The 15,549-nt window shown below is 43.2% G+C and overlaps 1 protein-coding gene across 1 annotated transcript in view; it reads right to left on the reverse strand.

Annotated features, from left to right (window-relative positions):
• Positions 1–623: 623 nt before the first annotated feature.
• The window catches only part of RAPGEF1 (Rap guanine nucleotide exchange factor 1), a 96,237-nt gene continuing 81,311 nt past the window's right edge, over positions 624–15,549 (reverse strand). Inside the window, exons 16-26 of the mRNA XM_067471971.1 lie at positions 13,798–13,873; positions 13,256–13,340; positions 13,005–13,097; positions 11,480–11,665; positions 11,250–11,334; positions 11,012–11,106; positions 7,673–7,751; positions 5,948–6,049; positions 5,732–5,829; positions 5,226–5,354; positions 624–3,821 (exon numbers count right to left, since the gene is read on the reverse strand). Of these exons, the coding sequence (XP_067328072.1) occupies positions 3,671–3,821; positions 5,226–5,354; positions 5,732–5,829; positions 5,948–6,049; positions 7,673–7,751; positions 11,012–11,106; positions 11,250–11,334; positions 11,480–11,665; positions 13,005–13,097; positions 13,256–13,340; positions 13,798–13,873 (1,179 nt within the window). The 3' untranslated portion in view covers positions 624–3,670. The remainder of the gene's footprint in view (positions 3,822–5,225; positions 5,355–5,731; positions 5,830–5,947; positions 6,050–7,672; positions 7,752–11,011; positions 11,107–11,249; positions 11,335–11,479; positions 11,666–13,004; positions 13,098–13,255; positions 13,341–13,797; positions 13,874–15,549) is intronic.

The raw sequence follows: 15,549 nt of genomic DNA on the forward strand, positions 1-15,549 counted from the left end.
TTGTAAGTTATGCTATATTATATATATTATAAATTTTATATATATATTGTAGGTCATAAACTCTGTGTGTGTGTGTGTGTATATATATATATATATATACACACACACACACACACACATACATACATACATACTAGCTGTACCCGCCACGCGTTGCTGTGGCAAACCTTCCCTCCCTCTTTCTCCTCCTTCTTTCTCTCTCTCCTTCCTTCCCTCCCTCTTTCCTTCTTTTCCTCTTTTTCTTTCTCTTCTTCTTTCTTCCTTCTCTACCTGTTTCTTTTCTCGCTTCCTTTGCTGTTTGGTTTCATCCTTCCTTGTCTCTTTCCTTCCTTCCTTCCACAATAACGCGTGGCGGGTACAGCTAGTATATTATAGATTGTATATGTGACTAAGAGGCCAACGGCATCATCCATTGTGCGGCTGAGGACCTTTAATATATATAACACAATATATTATAATTGTATATGTGGCTAAGAGGCCAATGGCATCATCCTTTGTGCGGCTGAGGGCTTTCTTTCTCACAAAACTTTTCAAAGCACAATGCTTATGACCCAGTTCCTGGGGGAAAAGGAGGCGTTCTATAAGGAACCGGGCAAAACAGTGCCATGAACACACAACAGCAATTGGGTTCGATTGTCGCTTTAATCTTGGCAACCAAGGCATGCACCGGAAACAAGAGGGACACAAAACAGAGGCTTTGCAGCCTTGCTTCCCTATGGGGGAAAAAGAAGTCACGGGATTTGATGGATCAAATGGATCTGTTCTTGTTTCCTGTTGGTGTTGCTTTTAGGATCACAAAACCCATGAGCGTCAGGCCGAGGGAGGCTTCCGGATAGCAAGGGTTATAGATGGCAGGCATGGGCCAACTTCAGCCCTCCGGTTGTTTTGGACCTCAACTCCCACAATTCCTCACAGCAAATTGTGGGAGTTGAAGTCCAAAACACCTGGAGGGCCGAAGTTGGCCCATGCCTGGGTTATAGGAATGCTGATCCCACTGCAAAACTCAATCTTCTCTGATTCCCAACTCCCCATTTACTTACACAATAAATAGCAGAGGATTCGGGCAGAAAAGGGACACAGGTTTGGCAGAGTCTGAAAGTCAACGTCAAGGGGCCTGTGATCCCTTTGCGGTGTCGGACTACAGCTCCCATCACGCCAGGAAGTGACTGAATAGGAGAATATCATCCACATGTTGCATGGAGATGATCTTCCAGAGTCCAGCAATGGAGGCCTCGTATGGAGAGATAGCAACACTTCTTCCGGCTCGGGACTAACAGGGGAATATCGTCCACGTGTTGCATGGAGATGATCTTCCAGAGTCTGGCAATGGAGGCCTCATATGCAGACATGGCAACCTCTTCCGGCTCAGGTCTAACAGGGGAATATCGTCCACGTATTGCACGGAGATGATCTTCTGGAATTTAGCAACGGAGTTTAGCAACCTCTTCCGGCTCAGGACTAAGAGGAGAATATCGTCCACATACTGCATGGAGATGATCTTCAAAAGTCCAGCATGGAGGCATCATACATGGAGATCACAACACTTCTTCTGGCTTAGGACTAACAGAATATCGTCGACGTATTGCATGGAGATGATCTTCCAGAGTCTGGCAACGGAGGCCTCATATGCAGAGATGGCAACCTCTTCCGGCTCGGGACTAACGGGAATATCGTCCACGTATTGCATGGAGATGATCTTCCAGAGTGTGGCAATGGAGGCCTCATATGCAGAGATGGCAACCTCTTCTGGTTCGGGACTAACAGGGAAATATCGTCCACATATTGAATGGAGATGATCTTCCAGAGTCTGGCAACGGAGGCCTCATACGGAGAGATAGCAACACTTCTTCTGGCTCGGGACTAACAGGGGAATATCGTCCACGTGTTGCATGGAGATGATCTTCTAGAGTCTGGCAACGGAGGCCTCATATGCAGAGATGGCAACCTCTTCTGGCTCAGGACTAACAGGGGAATATCGTCCACGTATTGCATGGAGATGATCTTCCAGAGTCTGGCAACGGAGGCCTCATATGCAGAGATGGCAACCTCTTCTGGCTCGGGACTAACGGGAATATCGTCCACGTATTGCATGGAGATGATCTTCTGGAGTTTAGCAATGGAGTTTAGCAACCTCTTCCAGCTCAGGACTAAGAGGAGAATATCGTCCACATACTGCATGGAGATGATCTTCAAAAGTCCAGCATGGAGGCATCATACATAGAGATCACAACACTTCTTCTGGCTTAGCACTAACAGAATATCGTCCACGTATTGCATGGAGATGATTTTCCAGAGTCTGGCAATGGAGGCCTCATACGCAGAGATGGCAACACTTATTCTGGCTTAGGACTAACAGGAGAATATCATCCACGTATTGCATGGAGATGATCTTCAAGAGTCCTGCAACGGAGACGTCATACACAGAGATGGCAACCTCTTCCGGCTCGTAAGGAGACACCGGAATCCTCTTCCTTCCCCTTCATTCACAATAAGGACTTTCAATGCAAACCGCAAGCCTCCCTCGTCCCAACGTGACATCTTTCTCCCTCGTTTCCTATACAGATTTTGCTTTGCATCTTGGTGCGTTCCTCATTCAAAAACCCATTCAGACATGCATCAAAAAGAAAGAAAAAGGGACCGGCGGCACCGAGGGATTCCTATGTACAGGTGGGTTTTCTCTCTCTCTCTCTCTACATATTTACTGCTAGTACCATGACTAAAACACACGCCGGGGAGGGGGGATGCTGGGTCCTGGAGTCCGCGGGATTCCCAGAAAGGGGTTCCTATCGTCTTTGCTGGAGATGCGGAAACGGGACGACTCTTGTAAACACAGACTCTGCAGGGCAGAATGTAACTCCTTCCTCCTCGCATGAAGTTCCTTCTTTTTCTCATAAGACGTAACTCAAACTGGAGTTCTTTCTCTTTCATAGAAGTAACTCGAGGCGGAGTTCCTTCTCTTCTTTACAAGAAGAAACTTGAGGTTTGAGTTCTTCTGAGAAGGAACTCAAGATCGAGTTCCTTCTCTTTCTTAGAAGTAGTAATTTGAAGTGGAGTTCCTTCTCTTTCGTCTAAGAAGTTACTCGAGAAGTAGTTCTTTCTCTTTCTTAGAAGTAACTTGAAGTGTTCCTTCTCTGTCTTAGAAGAAGTTACTCAAGAGGGATTTCCTTCTCTTTATTATAAATTGGAGTTCCTTCTATTTCTTATAAGATGTAACTCGAGGAGGAGTTCCTTCTCATTGTTAGAAGAAGTAACTTGAAGTGGAGTTCCTTCTCTTTCTTATAAGAAGTTACTCGAGGTGGAGTGTCCTTGGCACCCGAAAAAGGGCGCAATAGGAGCTTGGCATCACTCTGTGCGGAAACGGAAGCAAACCATCTCTCTTTCGTATGGAAAACTCAAAAAATTTTGGCAAAGTTGAGGCAGGTTGGCTCCGATCCGGTCACGATTCCCACCAAATAGCAGCAGCAGGAGGAGAGCGGAAGGCCGACATGGCCGCCCTCTCGCACAGCCTGATGGGAAGAAGTGGCACCGTGTGCCAACGGTCCGTCCTCGCAAACCTTGGGAGGGTCGCAGGCCCAACGACCCTCAGAACTGCTGTCCATCTGTCCGTGGGGAGGTCCACCCGTCCTTCAGCCCCACTCCCCCAAGGCGACCCCCCACTTCTCCCCAAACCCTAGGTCTTCTCTTCGCGGTCTGTCTTCCGCCGGGTGATGTTCCGGGGCTTGATCTTGAGCGAGAGTTCCCACAAAGCCTCCTCAGCCAAATGGTCGCTGAAATCGTTGAAAAACGAGATGATGTCGTCGTTGCGCCGGATATCGTAATGCCTGCCGCCACAAGAGAGATGGAGAGGAAATAAATGCCAGGGACAGCTTGACCGGTGTGGTGTTATATGTATTGTAATAGTGATGTGGTTTTTTAAACCCTGTTTTTACCCCACCCCCGCTGCCTCCGTCTGCAAGGAGAGGTGGGTAATAAATAATTATTATTGTTGTTATTAGATCATTTTATTTGATTATATTGCTAGATTATATTTTTATTATTACTGTATTGTACCATTATATTATTTCTTATTATATGGTATTATATTGTATATTATTATTATTATTATTATTATTATTATTATATTATTTTCTTCTAATATTTTATTATTACTGTATTATACCATTGTTATATCATTATTGTATTATATTGCATATTATTATATTTCCTTCTAATATTGTATTATTACTGTATTATATTATTATATTATACAATTACTGTATTATATTGTGTAGTATTATTTTCTTCTAATATTTTATTATTACTGTATTATGCCATTATATTATACAATTACCATATTATATTGTATTATATTGTGTAGTTTTATTTTCTTCAAATATTTTATTATTACTGTATTATACCATTTTAGTATACCATTATTGTATTATATTATATATTATTATTTTCTTCTAATATTTTATTATTACTGTAGTATATCATTATAGTCTACCATTTTGTATTATACTGCATATTATTACATTTCCTTCTAATATTTTATTATTACTGTATTATACCATTTTATTATACCATTACTGTACTATATAGTATATTATTATTTTCTTCCAATATTTTATTATTACTGTATTATGCCATTATATTATAGCAATTTCTTATTATATTGTATTATATTGCATATTATTATTATATTTTCTGATATTTTCTTATTACTGTATTATACCTTTTTTATTATACCATTATCGTATTATATTGTATATTATTATTTTCTTCTAATATTTTATTATTACTGTATTATGCCATTATATTATAGCATTTTCTTATTATATTGTATTATATTGTATATTATTATATTTTCTTATAATATTTTATTATTACTGTATTGTACCATTATCTTATACCATTATCTTATTATATTATTATTATTATTATTATTATTATTATTATTATTTTCTTATATTATCTTATGATCTTACCATTTTATATAATATATTGTTATAATAATATCTGATTAGATTATTGTAGATTATTATAATATTATTATTGCTATTGCTACTGAGGAGTAAGCATTGACTTCTATGCTTGCTTCCAAGTAGATGAAGATAAGACTTCAGGAGAAAGACAGAATGAGACTCAATGCCTTAAAGGCCTCGCTCAATCCTAATGCTTGCTGCAAAATGTTCGGGTTCAGACTCTATGCTCTTCTGATCCCATGTGGATATCCCAAGACTTACACTTGCTGGAAGCACCGCATGCTGTCCAGGATGTTGAACTGCTGCCAGCGCTTGGAGAAGTTGACTTTGCCCTCGATGTGGTCCGGGTTCCCCAGGTGGACGAAGGTCAGGTCTTGCAGGATAAGGCCTCTGCAAAGAGACAACCAAGGAGGACCCTCGTGACGGCGCAATCACACACCAGAAACACTCTTATTTACTCGAGTCGATTGCTCCCCTTCTGGGGCTAAATTGCCTTGCCAATATTAGGGTGCATGTTAGAAATGAGGGTTGAATGAAAAGTAATGCCTCCACCTCTGTAACTCCTCAACAGATGGCAGTACTGGTATGCAGCAGGTACTGGCTTGTTCAGTAGACTCTCCTCTACAGTTCCATTTTGGAGGGAAGCCTAAGCATTGAACGGTTGTGTTGTTAAAGTGCAAAGTGTGGAACCCTGCGCAGACGGTCGGTATCATCTGCAAACTTAGTAATGGCATTCCTATAGTGAAGAATAGTGGGAAGGTACTCACAGGTAAGGGATGCAGGGGGGCTCCACTTCAGAGAGGGCGGCTCTGTAGGCCCGGAAGGAGGAGGAACTGTCGATCAGCGTGCAATATTCGGCCAGGCCCTGCAAGAGAAGAATGCTTTCAAACCCAGCGAGGAATGCCGCGTGTGCCCGGGTGGGGCTGGGCATGTGGGAGAGGCCACCAAAAGCTCCTCCCGGAATCCCGATCCCGGATCCTCACCTCCGAGGTCTGCTTCTGCCACTCCAGGCGGCGGATGGGGGCCGAGTCCAGGGCCGAGAGGATGGCCAGGTAGGAGTTGAAGTTGTTGAGCTTCCGTAAGTGCTGCCGGGAAAAGCGCTGTTATTGCTTAACAACAACAGAATCCTAGAGTAGGAAGAGACTTCCAAGGGCCATCCAGTCCAACCCCCTTTTTCTGCCTTCATGCAGGAAAAGCACCATCAAAGCCCTCCTGACAGATGGCCATTCAGCCTCTGCTTAGGAGCCCCCGGTGTTGTTGTTGTTGTTGTTGTTGTTGTGTGCTTTCAAGTCGTTTCAGACTTAGGTTGACTCTGAGTGAGGGCCGGGTAAATAACTTTGGAGGGCCGTATGCGGCCTCCGGGCCGTAGTTTGAGGACCACTGGGTTAAACTCTTCTGCTGCATGGAGAGCTGGACTGAAGCCCAACAGGTCATAGGTTTGAATCCGGGGAGAGTGCGGATGAGCTCCCTCTGTCAGCTCTAGCTCGCCAGGCAGGGACATGAGAAAAGCTTTCCACAAGGAGGGTCAAACATCAAAACATCCGGGCAACGTCCCCTGGGCAACGTCTTTGCAGATGGCCAATTCTCTCACAACAGAAGCAACTTGCAGTTTCTCAAGTCGCTCCTGACACATAATAACAAAAGCTTCTGCTTAATAATACATAAGGGAGAAGCGCAATGAAAGCACTCTTGACAGATGGCCATTCGGTCTCTGCTTAATAAATAATAATAATAATAATAATAATAATAATGACGTGTCCGACGTATGATCCAATACAACAGCCAGCAGAGTGTCTGCTGTGGACTCATCTTGTTGTGTTTCAAATAATAATAATAATAATAATAATAATAATAATAATAATAGCAATAGCAATAACAGAATCCTAGAGTAGGGAGAGACCTCCAAGGGCCATCCAGTCCAACCTCCTTCTACCATAAGGGAAAAGCAATCAAGCAGTCCTGACAGATGGCCATTCAGCCTCTGCTTAATAATAATAATAATAATAATAATAATAATAGGATCATAGAGTTGGAAGAGACCCCCAAAGGCCATCCAGTCCAACCCCCTTCTGCGATAAAGGAGGACACAATCAAAGCTCACCTGACAGATTGCCATTCAGCCTCCACTTAATAATAATAATAATAATAATAATAATAATAATAATAATAGAATCCTAGCGTTGGATGAGACCTCCAAGAGCCATCTAGTCCAACTCTGACAACTCTGACACTCCTGACAGCTGGCCATTCAACCTCTGCTTAATATTAACAACAACAACAACAACACAATCAAAAAGTTGGAAGAGACCTCCAAGATCCAACCCCCTTCTGCCATAAGGGAAAAGCACAATCAAATCACTCCTGACAGATGGCCGTTCAACCTCTGTTTAATAATAATAATCATAGGATCCTAGAGTTGGAAGAGACCCCTAAAAAGGTCCATCAAGTCCAACCCCCTTCTGCCATATAGGGGGACACAATCAAAGCCCACCTGACAGATGGCCATTCAGCCTCTGCTCAATAATAATAACAACAATAACAATAATAGAATCCTAGAGTAGGAAGAGACCTCCAAGGGCCATCCAGTCCCACCTCCTTCTGCCATAAGGGAAATGCACCATTCCAACAGATGATCATTCAGCCTCTGCTTAATAATAATAATAGTAATAATAATAATAATAATGACAATGATAGAAAGAGGCCCTCACCTTCATGATCTTGATGAACTTGAGGAGAAGCCTCTCGCGGTCCTGCGCTTTCTCCTGCTGCATAATGATGGAGCGCACCCTGCAGAGGTTGGTAGGAAACACCATTTCCCATATATATATATATATATATATATATATATATATATATATATACACACACACACACACACACACACACACACACACGTGTGTATCTCTCTCTCTCTCTCTCTCTCTATATATATATATATATATGTATATATGTGTATGTATATGTTCATTTTTGTTATGGCATTATTCCTATTGGGAGCATTCCTTATATATAGATATATATATATAGTTTCCAGCACTCAATTGTTGATATCAGCAGATCCTCCTTTTCTTTATTTCTTTGTTTATCTCTCCTTTTCCTTTAAACGCAAGCAATGTTCCCACACATCGATCGATTCCTCCATTCTTACCCATCAAGGTGGGAGATTCTATTCTTGTTCACGAAGACTACCCAAGATTTAATTGAATTGTCCAATTTCTTTTATTATTCTTTTATTCAATGTTTGCCATTTTTGGTTGGAAACTGACCTGGGTCCCCTTGGGGAGATAAGCTGGGATATAATAATAATAATAATAATAATAATAATAATAATGATGATTATTATTATTATTATTATATGACAGTTCTATCTATATAAATAAAAATGTAATGTCCGTTTGTGGGGTTAACAGAACTCAAAAACCACTGGACGAATTGACACCAAATTTGCACACAAGACACCTAACAACCCAATGTATGTCCTTCACTCAAAAAAATTGCTTTTGTCATTTGGGAGTTATAATTGGTGGGATTTATAGTTCACCTACAATCAAAGAGCATTTTCAACCTCACCAACGATGGAATTTAGCCAAACTTGGCACACAATTCTCCCATGGCCAACAGAAAATACTAGAAGAGTTTGGTGGGCAGTGTCCTTTGGTTTTGGAGTTGTAGTTCACCTACATCCAGAGAGCACTGTGGACTCAAACCAGGATGGATCTGGACCAAACTCTACACGAATACTCAATATGCCCAAATGTGAAAACTGGTGGAGTTTGGGGAAATACAATCTTGACATTTGGGAGTTGTAATTGCTGGGATTTATAGTTTACCTACAATCACAGAGCACTCTGAACCCCACCAACAATAGAATTGGGCCAAACCTCCCACACAGAACCCCCATGTGGGCCACAGCAACACGTGACAGGGGAATGCTAGTTATATTATATTACATTATATTATATTATATCTATACAATATAGATATATAATATAGCCCCTCCCACTGGCTATATACTCTATGGGGAGAGTGGGCATGGCTACCTCCTAAAAGTGTCTAATAAGTTTTCTAGAAAATTCCGAACTGTCTGCGCAGGCGCAGGAAATACCATATGTGTGATTCATAGTGACCACGATGGGATTAACACGATTCAAAAACCACTGGACGAATTGCTGTCAAATTTGGCCACAAGACACCTACTAACCCAAGGAGTGATCATCACTCAAAAAAATGATTTTGTCATTTGTAGTTGCTGGGATTTATAGTTTACTTACAATCAAAAAACATTCTGAACTCCACCAATGATAGAATTGAACCAAACGTGGCACACAGAACTCCCATGACCAACAGAAAACACTAGAAGGGTGTGGTGGGCATTGACCTTGAGTTTGGGAGTTGTAGTTCACCTACATCCAGAGAGCACTGTGGACTCAAACAATGATGGATCTGGATCAAACTCTACACGAATACTCAATATCCCCAAATGTGAACACAGATGGGAGTTTGGGGAAAATAGAATCTTGACATTTGGGAGTTGTAATTGCTGGGATTTATAGTTCACCTACAATCACAGAGCATTCTGAACAATCACAGAGCATTATTATTGTCGGGGCTTCTATGAGAGCCCTAATATACTATAGCATATTACAACTGTATTATAATACTATATAAGTTTTATTATATTACTAGTTTGGTTAGTAATATGCCCGGGTTATTTGAGAAAGGAATTGTGTATCAAGGTTGGTCTATATCAGTTATTTATATGGCTCGCAGTGGTCTCAGAAAGTTAGTGAAGGTACTGTGAGTCCCATCCTCTGTGGTCCATCCTCCTCCAAACTGCATCAGGATGGAAAGTGGGTCATGGGGGCTCTGTGTGTCAAGTCTGGTCTTGATCAGTCATTGGATGAAGGTCACAGCGGTCTCAGAAAGTGAGTGATGGTACTGCAAGTCCCATCATCCATGGTCCGTCCTCCTCCGAACTGCAGTAGGATGTAGAGTGGGTCATGAGGGCTCTATGTGCCAAGTTTGGTCTTTATTGGTAATTAGGTGAATGTTGCTGTGGTCTCAGAAAGTGAAGGTACTGTAAGTCCCATCATCCATGGTCTGTCCTCCAAACAGCATCAGGATGTAGAGTGGGTCTTGTGGGCTGTGTGTGCCAAGTTTGGTCTGTATTAGTAATTGGGTGATTGTTGCTGTGGTCTCAGAAAGTGAGTGAAGGTACTGCAAGTCCCATCATCCATGGTCCATCCTCCTCCAAAACGCACCAGGATGTAGAGTGGGTCATGAGGGCTCCAAAACGCACCAGGATGTAGAGTGGGTCATGAGGGCTCTGTGTGCCAAGTTTGGTCTGTATTGGTAATTGAATGAGTGTTACTGTGGTCTCAGAAAGTGAGTGAAGGTACTGTAAGTCCCATCATCCATGGTCTGTCCTCCAAACAGCTCCAGGATGTAGAGTGGGTCATGGGGGCTCTGTGTGCCAAGTTTGGTCTTGATCGGTCATTGGATGAGGGTCACAGCGGTCTCAGAAAGCCGCATCGAGTCCTTCGGGAGATTTTGCGGGGTATAAATAAAGTTAATAATAATAATGGTATTGCAAGTCCCATCATCCATGGTCCATCCTCCTCCAAACTGCAGTAGGATTTAGAGTGGGACTTGTGGGCAATGTGTGCCAAGTTTGGTCTGTATTGGTAATTTTCTGACACAGCCTCAGGCCTTTTCCTCTCCTCTCTGTCACCTCAGAATCTTGGAGTTTTGAGGCTGGCCAATCAGAGATCATATGCAAATTGTACCACAGTAGCAACCAATCAGAACGCTGCCACATACACCTCCCTCCCGTCCTCCCTCCACATACAAACACTGACTTTTATTATATACATAGATAATTTTGAAAAATCATCACCTTACATGCCTTTACCCTGATTGTGATATTTGCTTGCTTATTCTCCCCCCCAAATGGATTGTAATGTTATTCTTTTGTATTCTTTTGTTTCGATCTGGTTGCTACTCCAAAATGGCATGAATTGGCACTTGGTGCCTGGAGGTCCTCTTACCAGTAGGACATGTTATTAAAGTGCTCAGTGAACTGGGTCAAGTTGGGGCTCTTTTCCTCATTCTGCTCTTTCGCCCAAAGAAGGACCTCGGGGATCTGAAAGGGAAAGAAGGCACAAGGGCATCGGGAAGCTGCTTCGGCCCCCAAAAAGTAGCATGCCTCACAAGGGGGGGGGGGGCGCAAGGGGGTCCTCAAAGTAGCCCCCCAAACCTCTGGCTGAAAGTGGCCACCAGACGCACCTCGATCTTATAGAACAGCTCAGCATCCAGGAGGGTCAGCTGCTCTGCGATTTCGTGGCTGTGGAAGTCATGGAGGGTCCCCGGCCTGGAAAAAGGGGAAGGAAAGAAAGAAAAAGGAAGGAAGAGAAAGGGAAAAGAAGGGAATGGATGATGGAAAGGAAATATATATGTTTCTGTATGTCCGTCCATATAGAATTCCCTATCTCTTTAACTCCCCCCTATGTACTTACCTGGCGGCCACCCATCGGGAGGCGAGGGGCCGTGCGGAGTTGGTGTGTCGCAGGATCTTCTTCTGGTCGGCTTTGTCCAGGATGTTCTTGCGCAGGACGCGGGCCAGGCTCAGCTCCCCACTGCAGACCAGGCGGAAGACCAGCTCCATCAGCAGGCGCAGGATCTCCTCCGTCAGCTCCACCAGGCTGAGGAAGGAAAAGAGAAAGGGAGGAAGCGAGGGAGGAGGACAGAAAGAAAGAAAGAGGGAGAGAGTGAAGGAAGTGAAAGAGGGAAGGGTAGCAGAAAGGGAGGCGAGAAGGAAGGGGGGAGGCGGAGGGAAGAAAAGGAGGAGGAGGGCAAAAAGAAAGAAAAGAAAGAAAGAAGGAGGGGAGGGAGGGAAGGAGGAAGGCAGAAAGAAAAAAGAAAGGGAGGGAGGCAGGAGGGAGGGAAGGAAGGAAGGTAGGTAGGTAGGTGGGGGACAAGAAGGAAGTGAGGGAGGGAAGGAGGAAGAACAAAAAGAAAAGAAAGAAAGAAAGAAAGAGGGAAGGAAGGGAGGAAATAAAGAAGGAAGGGAAGAAAAGAATAAAGTGATGGAAACAAGAGGGAGGGAGGGAGGGAAGGAAGGAAGGAAGTAGAAAGGGAGGGAGGGAGGAGGGAGGGAGGGAGGGAAGGAAGGAAGGTAGGTGGAGGACAAGAAGGAAGGAAGTGAGAGAGGGAAGGAGGGAGGACAGAAAGAAAGAAAGAAAGAAAGAGGGAGGGAGGGAAGGAGGGAGAAAGGGAGGGAGGAAAAGAATAAAGGGAGGGAGACAAGAGGGAAGGAGGGAGGGAGGGAGGAAGGGAGGGAGGGAGGGAGGGAAGGAAGGAAGGAAGGAAGGGAGGGAAGGAGGGAGGGAGGGAGGGAAGGAGGGAGGACAAAAAGAAAAGAAAGAACAAAAGAAAGAAAGAAAGAAAGAAAGAAAGAGAAGAAGGGAGGGAGGGGACAAGAAGGAAGGAAGTGAGGGAGGGAAGGTGGGAGGGAGGACAGAAAGAAAAAAAGAAAGAAAGAAAGAAAGGGAAGGAAGGAGAAAAGAAAAAGAAAGGGAAGAAGAGAGAGAGAGAGGGAGGAATGGAGGGAGGAAGGGGGAGGGAGAAAGACAGAAAGAAGGAAGGAAGGAGGAAGACAGACATGATGAAAGGAAGGACAAGATAGTAAGCAAGCAAGAAGGGAGGGGAAGAAGGAGGGAGGGAAGGAGGTTTGGCCATCTGATGAGAGGGCTTTGATTGTTTCCTATCTGGCAGAAGAGGGTGGCCTCGATGGCCCTTGGGGTTCATAATAATAATAATAATAACAACAACAACAACAACAACAATAAAAATGACCCCACAACCTCTGAGGATGCTTGCCATAAATGCAGGTGAACGTCAGGAGAGAATGCCTCTAGAACATGACCATATAGCCTGAAAAAACCTACAACAACCCAGTGATTCTGGCCATCAAAGCCTTCCACAAAACAATAATAACAATTCTATGGCTCTAAGCTAAACCGAGCAAGTGTGCCCACTCACCAGAGTTCGTCCACCACTCGGACCAGGACGAAGAAGGTGTTCTTGCTGACCCGCTTCTTGAAGGTGTCTGGACAGTGGCAGAACTTCTCATACGTTGAACACAGAGTTAAAGAAATTGGGGATCGTGTGGCCAAAACCAAACCAAAACAGTCCTCTCCTGAAAGCCACGGCATGTAGTCTACGCCATTTTTGGGGAGATTTGGGGCGATTTGGGGCCCATTTTCAGGAGCCTTGCTGGCCAAAAAGGATATCTGTACTGCAGCTTTTTGATGAGTTCTTCAGGGCTGATGAAGGTCCGGTACGTCGTCAGGAAGGCTTCACAATACAGCACCAGGTCTAAGGAAGAGGAGGAAGGAGACAACACCCAAACGGAGCGGTCATTGCCATGCATTTACTCACCTGGAAGCAGGCAACCACAAGGGAGGGAGGAGCCAAATCCACTATAGCAGGATGTCCCTCTCTCCCTCCATGCCATATATGTGTACACTGTAATCCGCCCTGAGTCCCTTACGGGGTGACAAGGGCGGAATATAAAAGCTGTAAATAATCAACAATAACAATAGGAAATGACATTGATAAGCCAGGGACAAAAACCGTAGTATTACATAGTGTTATCCAAGAGGTCATGGTGCGGCTCAAGAACAACAGCGGGGGATTTAACTGCAGCCACAAATGTCGCCCCGCGCATATCCCGCTGATTTCTTGTTTGAGGGAAGCCGAGCTGCGTTTTCCCCTAATCCCTTAATCCAGAGTGACCAGCACGGAAGGGGCTTCACCCACTTTCCTGGTGTACCTTTCCTGTCGGTCTCGGTGGCATGAACCAGGAGGATGTCCCCCGACCCTCCGCGCACGTCGGGTCCGTCGTCACCCTGAAAATGAAGCCGAGGAAAAAGGTCTCAGTCTTCCTTCCCTCCCTCCAGCCTTAGAAGGCCTTTCCTTCACTTTATTTTAAGTTTATAAAGACTTAAAATAGTGTATAACTACTAAAAAAAGTATAAATATTGAAATAAATATAGCGTCCCTACATCGCGGTTTTTCACTTATTGTGGGAGGTCCTGGAACAAACATTAAAATCACTTACTGTATGTACTTGAGTATAAGCCTCTTTTTCAGTCCTTTTTTTAGGCGAAAAAGTCTCCCCCAGCTTATACTCGAGTCAAGGTTATTTATTATTTTATTTTGTTGTTGTTGTTGTTTTACTTTATTATTGTTGTTATTACATTTATTATTTTACTCTATTTTTATTGCTATTGTTACATTTATTTTTTTACTCTATTATTGTTATTATTACATTTATTATTTTACTCTATTATTATTATTACTATTATTATTATTTTACTATTTATTATTATTGGAAGGATACGTAAGCATATTTACATTGAAGAAGGTTAGAATAATGGCTGAATAAGAGTTGGGCAGTCTTATGTTGAATTACAGTTTTATGTAAATACTCAAAAACATTTAACCAACTGATGCCTCAATTAATATAATTTTATTGGTATCTATTTTTATTTTGAGATTGACCCGTAAATTCTGCATTTCCCACCCTCGGCTTATATTCGAGTCAATCCATTTCCCGTTTTTTGTGGTAAAATTAGGTGCCTCGGCTTATATTCAGGTCGGCTTATACTCGAGTATATACGGTATATCCACATTAAAAGTTGATTAAAACCCATCTCAGGACACCATTTTGCCTCATTGCACTGCCCCAAATAATAATAATAATAATAATAATAATAATAATAATAATAATAATCTTTATTTATACCCCGCCACCATCTACCCAAAGGAGACCCGGGGCCGGCTTACATGAGGCCAAGTCCAGTAATACAATTACAGTAAAATAATAATAATAATAATAATAATAATAATAATAATAATAATAATTTTATTTTTATACCCTGCCAACCATTTCCCCTAGGGGATTCAGGGCGGCTTACAAGGGACAGGCCCAAGATTATAATTAAAACACACATGTAAAACACTTTAACCAATTAGAACATCAGATAAAACAAATAACAACACAATTGAAAACAATATAAAAACAATATGGCTGAAAGAAACATAGCTGAGGTACAGATTCAATGAGTGCAATACATTTTTACAGGAGCGCAGGAAAGTGCAACAATACAGTAATCTGGGCAGGAAGTACTGTCATAACACATGTTGAGGTAGAACATATGCCAGTCTAAAGTGCGGGCTGGTGTAAAGTGTGGAACTTCAAGTAGGGACAAGAAAGTTACTGGTGAGCTAGTCAAAAGCGCAGCCTGTGTTGGACGGGGTTACACTCCCCCTGAAGACGCAGGTTCGCAGCTTGGGTGTGATCCTGGACTCCTCGCTAAGCTTGGAACCCCAGGTTTCGGCGGTGTCCAGGGGAGCATTTGCACAACTCAAACTTGTGCGCCAGCTGCGCCCGTACCTTGGGAAGTCGGACTTGGCCACGGTGGTCCACGCTCTGGTCACATCCCGGATTGATTACTGCAACGCGCTCTACGTGGGGTTGCCCTTGAAGACAGCCCGGAAGCTTCAGATGGTCCAGCGCTCG

The sequence above is a fragment of the Anolis sagrei genome, chromosome 11 (assembly GCF_037176765.1).
Source record: "Anolis sagrei isolate rAnoSag1 chromosome 11, rAnoSag1.mat, whole genome shotgun sequence".
Lineage (NCBI taxonomy): Eukaryota > Metazoa > Chordata > Lepidosauria > Squamata > Dactyloidae > Anolis > Anolis sagrei.